Source organism: Cnephaeus nilssonii, assembly GCF_951640355.1.
Source record: "Cnephaeus nilssonii genome assembly, chromosome: 16".
In the NCBI taxonomy this organism is placed as follows: Eukaryota; Metazoa; Chordata; class Mammalia; order Chiroptera; family Vespertilionidae; genus Cnephaeus; species Cnephaeus nilssonii.
The window spans coordinates 53,991,965-54,006,099 of record NC_137087.1 but is presented as its reverse complement, the minus strand read 5'-3'; the positions used below and the strand labels follow the sequence as shown (position 1 = coordinate 54,006,099).

Below are 14,135 nucleotides of genomic sequence, written 5' to 3'. Positions count from 1 at the left end.
TTTATTAAAAACACTCTAGAGAGGTAATGAAATATCTATACAAAACAAACCTATATGTATAATGACAAATATTTAATGATGGATATACTGAATTCATAGATTCTCAAATCAAGTTCCATGTAACAAGTAGATACTATCACAAAAATATTCATAAATTTTGACAGCAATAAAATAGGCATTTAGTATAGTCCTATTACCAAAAAAAAAAAATCAGCTTAAATAATAGACTGTGAAAATCTGGAAAACATACTTACTTCAGGACCATTTGATAAGAACTGTAGTTAAAACTATATCCACCAATCACCCACATAAACTTCCCGTGTAAGACTGCTTTATGGGAAGCCCGACCTACGGAAGGACTGAAGGGTTTGACATTTGGCAGAATCCAGTAAGACTCGGTGGAAGGAACATTCAAAGAACAATCAGGACCTATTTAAAAAAAATCAAACAACACAATGCGTTAAACAAAGAACTTAGATTAGAAAACCGGGATATATGGATGAAGAGAATTAGTAATTCAATGCTCATCATATTTATAAATGTACATAATAAATAATCTGAACTATAACTTATGGGGAAAATTCTAACATGAAATGTAATGCCTACGGGGAGCCAAATCATACTCAATCAGACTTACATAGGTTCAAATAAATATCACAAAATCTGAAAGAATCACTGAAATAATACTAGTTCTATCACTTACTACAAATGTGACTGAGCAAGTCTGCTTATATCTCCCATCATCAAATCTTCATCGATAAAACAGAAATAACAATCTATCCCCTAAGGGTGATTATAAATATTTAGTTTTTTTAAAGACAGTGGAGATGAAAGCATTTACAAAGTATAAACTACTAAACTAATATAAAAATAAAAATTACATTTTTTTCTTAGCATTAAGAATAACCAAAATTGTAATCAGTAGGGAGGGCTTATTATCTCAAACAGGAAAAACATTATGTATAACAAACTTATTTTAATTAGGCCAGGATAACTTAAATACTGTAACTAAGTACACCCTAGATCTCTTTGATAATGACACAATCCTTTAATTCAGATATTTAAAAATTTATTATTTTTGAATGAAAAGTCTCTGACCCATTCTATGGCAATAGAAGAAATTAAAGGAACACACGTATTAAAAAAACAAAACAAAAAAACCTTTTTAACTACAATCTGAATCACTTAGAACTCATTTAACTTGGGGTGGCAAACAATAGCCCATGAGCAAACTCCAGGCAAACTCCTGTGTTATTCTAGATAAAATTTCATTAGAACACAGTATGCTCATTCATTGAAGAACTGTCTATGGCTGCTTTTGCACTACACCAGCAGAGTTGAGTAGCTGCAACAGAGATCATACAATCCACACAGCCAAAAATATTTACTATATGGCCCTTTACAGAAACATTTGCCAACCTCTACTTTAACTGAAGATAAATGAGAGCAGATGGACATTATATATAACTAATATATCTATTGGTACAAGTTTTGTTTTCTTTTTTTCCTTTTCATTGGATGTATTGGGGTGACACTGGTTAACAAAATTATATAGGTTTCAACGCACAATTCTACAACGTATCATCTGTACATTGTATTGTGTGTTCGCCACACCAAGTCAAGTCTCCATCCATCACCATCTATACCCACTATATCCTCCTCCACCTCCCTCCCCCAGCTACCCCCTGCAGTCACCACACTGTTGTATGTTATTTTCTTAAAAAGGAAATATGGTTTATTTTAAATCATGTAAGTCAGGAATAGTAAGCAAATAGGGTAAAATATTAATAACAGGTGAACTGGTTAAAGGACATTTGAATATTCTTTGCTATTGTTATTCTTGAAATTTTTCTATAAATTTGAAATTCTTTCTAAATAGAAAGTTAAAAACTGTTACCATCTGAAAGCACAGAGTCAGATGCAGTCAAATACTACCAGGGTATTTCTTGACAGAGTTTGATAGGGATTACCGGCATGTAAAATTCTCAAGAGAGTTAGGGATATATTGAAATCAGTAATATCTTTATGAAATCTTCACTACAGCAAAATATTTCAGAGCAAGGCTGTGGAGAGCTGAGTACTGGCCCCCAAAGATAGCTGGGTCCTAATCTCTGAAACCTGGGGATGTTACCTTATCTGGCAAAGGGGCTTTGCAGATGTGATTAAATTAAGGATCTTGAGCTTGGCAGTTTCTGCTAGATTATCTAAGTAAACACAGGTGTCCTACAAAGAGAGGGAGATGTGACCACAGAAGAAGAAAAAGCTACGGCTGCTGATGCAGGACACTGTGCGGCACGTTTTGAAGAGGCAGGAAGGGGAAAGGAGGCCTGGAGAGTGGTGGGCTGCAGCTCTAGCAGCTGGGAGAGTCCCGGGTGCAGGTTCTTTCCAAGTCTTGGGGAGGGGCGAGGGGGGTGGGGAGGGGACGGGGTAGCCCTGACAACACCCTGACTTTGGCGCAGTGAAACCCATTTCAGAACTATAACCTCCAAACGGTAAGTTGTATAAGTTATTGGAAACTATTACAAATAACTAATTTATTTAAACTAAACTAAATATTATTTAATACACAAAACAGAATTATAGAAATTTTTTTAAATCTTAGTCTGTAATCTAAAATGACTCATTTGTCTACACAAAAGAAAATAGCAGTCAATATTCTTACATCTTTGTTGCTACCACATTTCTGTAACTTCCAGAGATTATTAGAAGAAATAGTCTATAGCCAAACTCTACAGATTGTCTTTTACTCTCATAAGCTTATAAATAGAAGTTTTATGAACAGAACTTAAAAGTTTAAAGGAAGATTGAATGTCTTAATTTGTAGCTTTCTGCATTCGATGACAAATGATTTGAAATGTAAATTTACAAACTGAATATTAATTTAAAACACAAATGAATATAAAGAACACTTTATAAACACAAAGCCTTCGCCATTCATTAAAAATCGAACATTGAAATCTACATTTAAAGCCATCTGAGACTCCCTTTCTTAAAAAATATGTATTTTCATTTATTCAGAGAGGAAGCGAGAGGGAGAGAGAGAGAGAAACATCAATGATGACAGAGAATCATTGACTGGCTGCCTCCTGCACGCCCCCTACTGGAGATTCAGCCTGCAAGCTGGGCAATATGCCCTGACGGGGAATCCAACTGTGATGTCCAGGTTCATAGGTAGACGCTCAACCACTGAGCAACACAGGCCGGACCCAGGACTCCCTTTTTATAAACATGTCATGGGAAGCCTTCTGAGGCAACCTCTCTGCATGACCCCTGCACCTCTGCCATCCATCAGCATGGGAATGTCCCCACGGCAGGCAGACCTCGGCTGTCTCGAAAAGGATGTCACAAAATGATTCACATCACAGTGGGTTTTCATAAAGATTTAATATGCCACCTTTTCCACGGGTGATGTGTAGTTTAATAATCCAAACAGCATAAATGAATTTCTAATGCTGTAACTTCAGGCGTTAGTGACAGGCTGCAGAGAGACAGATCTTGTGGGGAAAGAATGTAGAATTATGCACGGATCACTCTGAACTGTGTATCTCCAGACCCACAATCTCTCTTAAATTCCAGACGTGAAGTCAAACTACCTTCATGACATTTCCACTTGGGTGTCTAATGATCATCTCAAACTTAACACGTCCAAAACTAAAATCTTGACGTTTCTCTCCCAAATCTGCTCCTTCACCAGTATTTATCATCTCGGTAAATGGCACTTCCTTCGTCCAATTGCTCAGGGCAAAGACCGTGATTCTATAGTGAGGTCTCTCTTCCTCCCACACCCCAAACCCAATCCAGCAATAAATCCTGGACTGACGCCGTGAGGGATGCAGGGATGCAGCCTTTGTGACTGTTCAAACATGGAAAGGCTTCAGTGAAGTGGGTGCTGCCTTCCCTTCCCTGCTGCCCCGGCCCTCCGGAGATGGCACAGACCACAGACCTCCCCACAATGGACAACTAGTAGCCAGCACGGCTCATCCGGGACCCTGCTCCAGGCCCAAGGTCAGCACCCATTCTGACTGTCTGAGTATCCCTACCTCACAATTGTAAATATCTTTATATTCTATCACCTCTACCAGACGCCAGCCACTGGTCTCTTCCTTTACAACTAACCTTACTCCAAGCCACCAGCCACTCTGACCTGGACTATTACAATAGTCTCCACTCGGGTCTCTTTATTTCCATTGTTGCTCCGCAAGGCAACCAGAATAACTAGAATTATTAATGCACTCCTATCATTTCCCTATTCGAAATCTTTCCATAATTTCCCATCAGACTTAAAATTAAAAAGCCTTAATATAGCCTTCAACCCGTACATGACTGGCCTCGGTGTATACTACTGAATGAATGAATAGAACCTTAGAGCTATAAAAGATTAGGAGCATGAGCAGGAAGCAAACCTAGATTTCCTACTTATTAGCTGTGAAACTCGGGATGAGTGAACTTCTCCAAGCTTAAGTGTAATCATGGAGATCACTCCTAGAAGAACACAGGATTCTGTGATGATAAAATGAGATTGTACTTAATACCTAATACTATAACAAAAGCTTCATAATAGTAACGTAATTGTTATTATTAAGTAAATCCCTTCATTTTATACACAATTATACTAAGTATAATTAAGTTTACAGGCAAAATAGGTTAATAAAGACTAGTCTTATCAGATATTATAAATATACATGTCCCCCCAAAAAGTGAAATTTCAAGCAAAAAAAAAAAAAATCAATCCTATAATCACAAGTAAATCCAATTGGCAAATAATTGCCAAAGACAAAACCTAAAATAAAGAAAGTACTACAAAGTTTGAAAGGTTTTCCAAAGCAATCCCAGAACTACTGAATTACATTCTTTCTTCCTCCCCAAATTATAATTACAAACTCTAATTGTTTTACAGTAGAAAAAGTTTCTCTAAAGGAATCTATCGCTGATTTTATAATGGAAATGAAAATCAGTACAAAAATTGTATTTATTTTACACAAATTAAACTTAGAAAATAACTTTGTTTCCATAAAGAAGGATAAAAATGTAATGACTTCAAGTGAGTGAAACAGTAATTCCCCTAAGGTGCCCCACATTTATGAACAGATGAATATACTGATGTCTAATATTACTAGAAAAACTGTAACTAAGTACAAAGATGCAGAATGGAAAACCTAGCAGTAAAATTTTATCTCCTCCAACAATGAGATAAATATTTACTGATTAATATTTTAATAGCAGGCTTTGATTTCTGAAAGCAAGAAAGAGTCTGAGTGGAGTTCCCTTACATCATTTAAAGCAGGGAAAGAAACCAAAACGTGATCCAGTCAAAACAGGGATGTTCAGGGAGAAAAATCTTACTCCAGAATTTTAGACTTCTTTTTGACAGTTTTGGCTCATACCTTCAAATTCATATTTAATCTATGCCATCATGAAAAATATATATATTTCTTTTCTATTAAGGCACGTATGTAAAAGGGCTAATTTTATTTATCTTCTTTTTGCAGTTCTCAATTAAAAATGTACATTAATACTGCTCACTTTGAACTATATCAAATGCAGATTGTTAAGCTGTATTTCTGTAAATAACTCTACACTTTGGATATACTTCTGTTACTTTAAATAACTCTAACAACAGGAAAAAATATATATACATATATACACCCTCTAACTATGTCCCTAGGGTTAGGATATCAGTTAGATTTCTTTGGTTTTAAGCCACAGAAACTAATTCTGGCTAGGAAATATGGGACTTTATTGAAAAAAATATAAAGAAATTCAGAGAATTTTAAAAAGAAGCTGAAATATCAAGCTTAGAATAGACAGGTATCTGGATATCTAATCCCATCAAGACTGCTCTCAACAAGTGAAAGGCAATTTCCTAAACAGAAATTGGATCACTAACAGAAGGGAGAAATATGCTGAGAAAGGAGATTTTAAGAGAAGTATATGTAACTTGCCTGTAACATTCCAGAAATAGTCTTATGATTTAATATTTGTACTGAATCTGAAGTGCTCCAATAACAGGGAAAATAGGATAGCATCAATTCAAGAGTCCTATCATCTAACATCATTAGAGAAATTTTATTTTGTTTCAGGCTCCATTCTAAACATTCTTTAGGCAATAAACCCAATCTCCAAAGGCCAGGAATCAATTTTAGTGTGTTTTAAATGTCCACATCTGCTATGACAATATTTTAATTTTAAAGAACAATGAATTGTGTGAGTGGTAAACATTAGATTTGGTATGTCCCAAGAGTACTTGGTTCTTGCAGTTTAGATCAATTATCCTATATAATAAAAGGCTAATATGCAAATCGACCGAACGGCAGAACAACCGGTCACTATGACACGCACTGGCCACCAGGGGGCAGATGTTCAACGTAGGAGCTGCTCCTGGTGGTCAGTGCGCTACCACAAGGGGAGTGCCGCTCAGCCAGAAACCGGGCTCACAGGCTGGCGGGCACAGCAGTGGTGGCAGGAGCCTCTCCTGCCTCTGCGGCAGCACTAAGGATGTCTGACTGACAGCTTAGGCCCGCTCCCTGAGGGCTCCCAGACTGAGAGGGCGCAAGCCAGGCTGAAGGACAGCCTCCTCCTCTTCCCCCGCCCCTCCCCGAGTGCATGAATTTTATGCACTGGGCCTCTAGTATTATTATAGGATGAAAAGAAACTGCCCTTCTATCAGCAAAGTTCAGTGGTTTCCAACTTATTTTTCAATTGTGGAAGGCTTAAAACAAAGCTCAGCAGACTGCTTCTGACTAGTTGAAAATGACAGAGTTAGCTAGGATTGAGAGCAGGATTTGCTTATCCTGCTTATCTAAGTCAGAAGCAACAAAACAAGTGGCTGTAAGTATTCAGGAATTAGGTAAACTTCTAAAAGAAAGGAACCTAGATGTGAATTGGGTTGGGACCCAGAGTTCTTATCTATTATCCAAAAGTAACTAACTATGTCCTAATATGTTATATGACTAACCCAGAAAAGATTTCTTTAGGATTAAAAATATTCATGAGTTTGAGTTTCTATTTTTCTAAAACAAACAAAATTACCACGTTTTTACAACTTGAATAATGCCATGGAGCTGAAGTGTGTTCTGGTGGCCAATACTGCCACCCAATGGCAAGTGTTAAAATTTAAAACCAAAGGATTACAACAAACACAAGACAAAGGACCCAAGAACCAGATGCTCAAATCCTATCATTTCTCTCAATATTTAAAATTATGTTTTCTATGTCAAGCAAATGACATAATGTATTGCAGTACTAGTCCTCTAAAACATCTATCTTGAACGGCACTAGCAATCTAACACATCTCTAATTTATTCATTCAATCAAAAAAGGAAAAAATTGATTATATGTCAGGGACTACAGAAAGTGCTGAGGACACAAAGGTGATCAAAACATAATCATTCTTAACTCACGGAGTTCATATGCCAGTAGGAAAGATAATCAAAGGATCGCACAAACCTAAATGTGAAGATGCTATAAATTAACTAGGGGCCCATGAAAGCATAGACCAGGGGGACCTAACCTGGTCTTAGAATGTTAATGGGGTGAGGCTATTCCAGGAGGAAGTTTCAGAAATGAGAATGGCATTGAAATAGTAAGGGATGGAGAACATGCAGGAAACTGAAATAAGTCCAAATAAAGCGTGACTTTAAATGAAGAATCAGAGGTACCACACAAAACTATCAAATCACGTGACATAATTTAAAGGCTGGAAACACCAATCCTTATACGAGAACTGTGTCAGAGCTGGCTGGGTTAAAAAGTAGTGGAAACATGAAGAATATTCTACAGGCAGTAAAAAGGACTGAACGATAGCATTGAGCAGGACACCTGGAACAGGAAAGGAATGGGGCATCTTCTAATGGTTAGTGACTATCTTGTATAGAGAAGATGGTAACCTGTTTTGCACCTGTATAGAATCAGGGAAAGTTTTGTTGTAATGGACGAGAGAGAACCACTGAGCCCATTACTTGTCAATTATGATGATGATCTATACTTTAAATATTTTATGTAAATGTATTTGTTCAGAAGATTCCAATAATTTGTCCGGGAAAACCTCTCATTATGTGAATTTGGTTTCAGAAACAGGATCCCTTCCCACTACACAAATCAAAAAAGTTAAATTCTCTATTTCTGTTTCTCAAGGCAGCCATGGCACAGGTAAGACAACCTAGGTTTAGCCCAGCAGGTGCAACCGGCAGGATTTCCAATCTTCCCATGTGACACAAACATGTGGGGACACCTTAGAACTGCTTCTCCCCACGCCTGCCCCTCTCCAACCACCGTTTCTCTAGCCTCCCATCCTCCTGGTGAGCCACTCAATACCCTGCGTATGAGTGAGGGTGCAGATTCAGAGAATCAAAAATAAGGTGCTTAGCCCGGCCGGCATGGCTCAGTGGTTGAGCATAAACCTATGAACCAGGATGTCAAGGTTTGATTCCCAGTCAGGGCACATGCCCGGGTTACAGGCTTGATCCCCAGTAGGGGTGTGCAGGAGGCAGTTTATCAATGACTCTCATCATTGATGTTTCTATCTCTCTCCCTCTCCTGTCCTCCCTGAAATCAATACAAATATTTTTTAAAAATAAGTTGCTTATATAAGCTAAAAGTTAATTTCTCTCTCATGAAAAATTCTAGAGGCAAGTGAACAAGGGCTCCTGGTTAGTTACTGCCATTTACCGGCCAGCGGGGAAGGTCTCCATGGTCTGAAATTCCCACACAGCACTTCCACACAAGTCCTCCTCACCTAAACTGTGAAGAACAGCCACACTAGCTGCAAGGAATGCTATGTGGTTTGTAGCTGGGAGGCCGTGTGCTGAGCCAAACACACTGGGTGAGGGCTATTGTTAGAAAGAAGGGAAGGATGAATGCTGGAAGCTAGTCACTGCCATACTTTCCAGAAAACTACATTTCTGCTCAAGTAAGACAGACCTGTTTCTGCTGCTTATAGTCAAAACGTCAGTGATTCAGATCTTTTTAAGGTCTGCAAAAGAGAGAAACCTGCAGCCACTGTGATGTGGAGTTGACTGGGAAGTGCAGGGGGGACCCCATACCTTGGAGTCTGCTTTGAAAGTCAATGTTCTACTGTATTCTGCACATATGAACACAAAGGCTTCTCAAAGTTGCCTTTTTCCCTCCTTTGACTTATTAAGATGTTTACAATCTTTATTATGTGAAAAATGTCACAGAAGCAGATGAGTCCGCACAGGTCCCCGTCCTTTAAGTAATCTCTTTAATATGCATATGTCATTGCCAGGTCTACATGTGACGAAAGTAAACATCAGACAATGAACGTGTGTGCTTTTCAAAATGCCGCACTTAGCATTTTCTATATTCTCTGGTACGTTCGTTTTAGGGTTTTCTAAGTGCTTTCTACAGGAAAAGGGGGACAATTGACTCTAATGGTGCTTCTATACTTAATATATACTTCTGTGTGATCTGGGAAAATGCTTCAAATGGTAAAAAAAAAAAAGTGACAGCAGATAGTTAAGAAAGAGTTATATGTGAAAGTTCAGGGGGGAAGTAGAGTGTTGGCTGAGCAGCAGCCTTAGGAGGGGGTTCATAGTAAAACCAATCTGAGAAAACGAGATGTGAAGACCAGTGGGACAGGCACACAGAAATGTTAGGAAGGGAATTCAAGACTTGACAGCAAGCTAGGCTTTTCCTCTGTGTTCTCGTAAAAAATTCTCAATTTCCAGGACACAACACTTGGTTTTGTTCATTAGCATAGAACCAAACAGAACAACTAAAGTTAACCAACGTGAAAGGTTAAAATATAATGGCAGTAGCAACAATCTGTTATTTTTTAACCCAAAGAATCCGGTTTCAAATAACACATTACAACAAACTGCCAGACTCTGAATCTCAGAAGCTTGCCTCCTTAGCCCTCATTTTCAAACATCTCTAGTTCTGTGATCACTCCCCAGATGTCCTGGGAACAAATCTCCTTTTTCCCTCAGTGATTCCTCCACAGTCTACATCTCTGAAACAAAAACCTCATTTTCCCACTAATGACTTTGGTCATAATCCCAACTTCCTTAAACACAGACTCAGGGGCCGGGTCTGAAGCTCAAAGGACCAGTCTGCACACAGCCTGTCTCGAAAGAAGCACAATCTCCCTTTCATCAAGCATCCCCGCCCCCCCAAACACCCACCTCAGCTCAGAGACCAAGTCTGTCATTGGTAAGGATCAGTAACAGTACAGATTGTGTTTGATTTCTATAATATTTGACAATTATAAACAATACGTGTCTCTATAAAACTATTCCTATTATCACTCTGTTTTTGCGTCCCCACTTCCATTTGCTTATAGACATACAAGAATCGGAAATGTTTATGACTTGAGGCATTACTGAGGAGAATAATAAAATGCGAAAGGCCAATACACCAAAGCCAGGAAAACAAAAGATAATATTCTGAACCAGATCTATAGGACAAAACCAAAAAAAAATAAAGCATTTCAAAGAAGGATTAATAAAATTAAAGAACAAAAAAGGACAGACATGTCCACTGAGAACAGTACTAAGTGTCCCCTTGTGTTCCCCAGACTGTTGAAATAAAATGAAGACTAACAGCAGTTTGAAAAGCACCACGTGTGTAAGCTATACCTGTACTTCTCAAGTCTTAATTTACATATATTCTTGGTACGCCATTCTCTCCGTAGAAAAGAACATTATTTTAGTTTCAAGACTGAAATGAAAAGGAAAAGATAACCTCCAGGCACTTTATAGGAGAAGAAAGGTCACAAATTATTAAAATAGCCACTTAATAAAAGACACGGCCCTATAATTAAAGAACATTAAGAAATTTGTATCCGTCATAATCATACTAGGCAATCAAATTCAATTCAATAAGTAATCACTGGTATTTTGTATGGCTAGAGTAGCTGATTGTTTTTAATGAGATAACATGGGTTTAAGATGGGCGTAATTTATACAGAGCCTAATAATTCCTTGAAGTACTCAGCATACTCAGTAACACGTTTTTAAAATGTATCTCAAGAATGATGAATACAACTATGAGAACCACATTCCCTTTGGTTTTTCCTTAGATAGGTCTGATAGCAACTACTGCTTATTACTACGACCAAATTATAATAACAGGTGAACTGATAGCAACTACTGCTTATTACTACGACCAAATTATAATAACAGGTGAACTGATAGCAACTACTGCTTATTACTACGACCAAATTATAATAACAGGTGAACTGATAGCAACTACTGCTTATTACTACGACCAAATTATAATAACAGGTGAACTGATAGCAACTACTGCTTATTACTACGACCAAATTATAATAACAGGTGAACTGATAGCAACTACTGCTTATTACTACGACCAAATTATAATAACAGGTGAACATGTCACTTCCTAATATGTATTTCCTGAGTCAAAGTTCCCTCTATCAACAGGATTAGTATGTTTGCACAAAGCAACCTCTCAATATGAAAAAAATTAGCACATTGTAAGCCACAGATTGATAAGTATATGGATAACAGGCCTATCTCTTCACTTAATTCCATAATGACAAAATTTATGATTTTACACTCAAATACTTAAACTAAAACTCTTCAATGTAACACAAAAGTAATCTTTAATAATAGATACTTATAAAAATTATTTAGAAGTGCTTCCTCAGAAATCTTTTGCAATAAGCAGCTGAAATACTCTGTTTTATTTTATTTAAATTCTTTATTGTTTAAAGTATTACATGTCTCCTTTTACTCTTATCATCTCCTTTTACTCTTATCATCTACTTTTTAAATATGCTGAGTTTTTAAAATAGCCACAGGAGGGCAGTATTTCCTAAGAAATAAGTTTAATATAGGCAACTATTTTTTGCGATCAACTGCTAGACATCACAAATCAAATTTGACTGCAGCATATGTTAAATTCAGTCAACAAAAAATTACAGAATATCCTAATGGTCACACGCCTACAATTTAAAAAGAGCTCATATATAACGTCCCTTGGATCTCAAAACGGCATATAGACAAAATCTATACCAATACTATTTTGAAGAAGCAAACTATTGAGTTGATTGTTAACTGAACATTCAAAGAGCAAAACAAAGAAATAAGATTGGGGTGTTGCAAACTATAGCAAAACCGACGAGTGTAGATTCGCGTCAGTCTCTTAGACATAGGAACCCGTTTCCAAATCCATGACACCATACAAGCTCACCTTGCCAACTATCATTGCAGACACACAATTTTTCCCCTGTGAGGTCACAGTAGCCGTGGTCAGGACTGCCGCAATTGGCTTTACAGTAGGGAATGTCGCAGGCCTCGCCCTTCCAGTATTTATCACATTCACAGTAAACTTGACTTGGAACGGAGACACTCGTTGTACACTTCCCATGGCCAGAGCAATTGTTGGGACAAGAGTTGATTCTGTAAAACGTAATTCATATATGTTCAAATTCGAGAAAACTGAAACAGGAGTCCGGTTGATATTTTGTAAGCTTTGCAATTGTATATCCTCTAATATATTTAACACAATTTCACAATGTGATGTCAACTTTTCATTCTGTACCCTTTTACCCCTAATGCAATTCAGTTACATTTATTTGCAACTGGCCTTAGCTCATCCAGTGAGCTTACATGGCCACTGAGAAGTCAAACTTCCAAGGGCTACACAAGCAACATCTGCAGACACACATGTAGTTCCACACACAATGCTCTATAAAGGCTTACGTAGGCAGATGTCTTGAATATATATTTTACAGAAAAAAATTAAATTCATGAATACCTGAAGCTACATGAGAAACCAAGATATAACTTAGGTGTATAATATTTAAATAGCATGCTACCATCTATACGCTGTTATACAGAAATGAAATGTTTGTCAAACATTATTTTAAGGCACTTTAACTGATTAACAGAGTCTATTGAATATTTATTCTTCCTTGCATACATACTTGAGACAAATCAACTCTATAATAAATTGCTGATTCAAGATATTTAGAATGTTTTATTCCTGGTGAAAAATTCTCTACACGTATAAAGAAATATCATTCTCTACACTTGTAAAGAGAAGGGGAGAAAATGTACGGAGTTCCTCTGTGCTGTTCCAGTAATGGCATCAGAAAGTGTCTCTGGCGACTTCCCTTCACCCTTGGACTCCAAGATTTTTTAAAAAATGGATATAGTGTCACACACTTAGTAGATGCTCAATAAATGTTATTTTCTTTTCGAGAAGACAGTGGTGTAGTCGCTTACCTTATCTCTGAAAGCCTCAATTCCTCCCTGTGTAAAATGGGGGAAATTCCCACCGGTCAGAATTGTTGGGACGAGAAATACAGAACATAGAGAACACAGAGCATCCAGTCTGGTCTGGATTCAGAGACTATGAGCACGGCCCCACACCTGGAACCCAGGAGGGCAGAGGAGCTCCTGCTACGAGGAACGTTACCCTAGTTAGTATTTGTTCACTTAATCGTTTACCAACGATTTTAAATTCCATCATTAATTTTCAACCAAACTTAACGTGCTACCAATGTCCCGAGACTTAGGATTGATCCTGATGTGAGCTCAGACAGGATTTTGAGGCATGTTATTAACATTTGATGTCACTTATGATGTTGAAATGTAACACACTAGCCCGCTCCTTGTATATATCTACAAAATCAAACAGTAAACTCTTTGAAGTCAAATCATAAAATTCCTCACAATATGAAATTTCAGAAAAATTACTTACGAATAGAAAATGTTGAAACCAGTGAGATTGTATGCAGCATCACTAAAAAAATGTAACAGCGCGTAGCCGGACGTTGTAACGACTTCAGGCACGCTTTCATTTCCCCGAATCTCAGGGACTATCAAACCACTGTAAGAGAGGAAAATTAAGTGTTGTGTGCATTAGTATACATCTGACGGTTAATCACATAAAACGCACTCAACAATATCTTTGTCAGGGTCACTCAGAATCTCTATGAGAATGGGCAAACTAGAATAAAGCTAAAATGGGTTCTCACCCCATCGGCTGTACCGCAGCCAGCACGCTCACACCCACTCTCAGGCCACCACACTCCGATTTTCTTCTCCCCATGTGGACTGTAATGCCCCATCTCTCCCTCTGTCCTGCTACCCATCCTGTCCTAACACTCTAAGATGGTCTTTTAGTTAAGTCCGTATAAAACCTGC

At 37.7% G+C, this 14,135-nt stretch overlaps 1 protein-coding gene across 4 annotated transcripts in view; it reads right to left on the bottom strand.

Moving 5' to 3' along the window:
* ATRNL1 (attractin like 1) overlaps nucleotides 1-14,135 on the bottom strand; it is a 454,562-nt gene that overhangs the window by 413,380 nt on the left and 27,047 nt on the right. For all 4 annotated transcript variants that reach the window (XR_013814745.1, XM_079793604.1, XM_079793602.1 and 1 more), the window contains exons 4-6: nucleotides 13,690-13,818; nucleotides 12,175-12,383; nucleotides 255-429 (exon numbers count right to left, since the gene is read on the bottom strand). Coding sequence is in view for 3 of the 4 variants with exons in the window: in XM_079793604.1 (XP_079649730.1) it covers nucleotides 255-429; nucleotides 12,175-12,383; nucleotides 13,690-13,818 (513 nt within the window). In the remaining variant the exon portion in view is untranslated. The remainder of the gene's footprint in view (nucleotides 1-254; nucleotides 430-12,174; nucleotides 12,384-13,689; nucleotides 13,819-14,135) is intronic.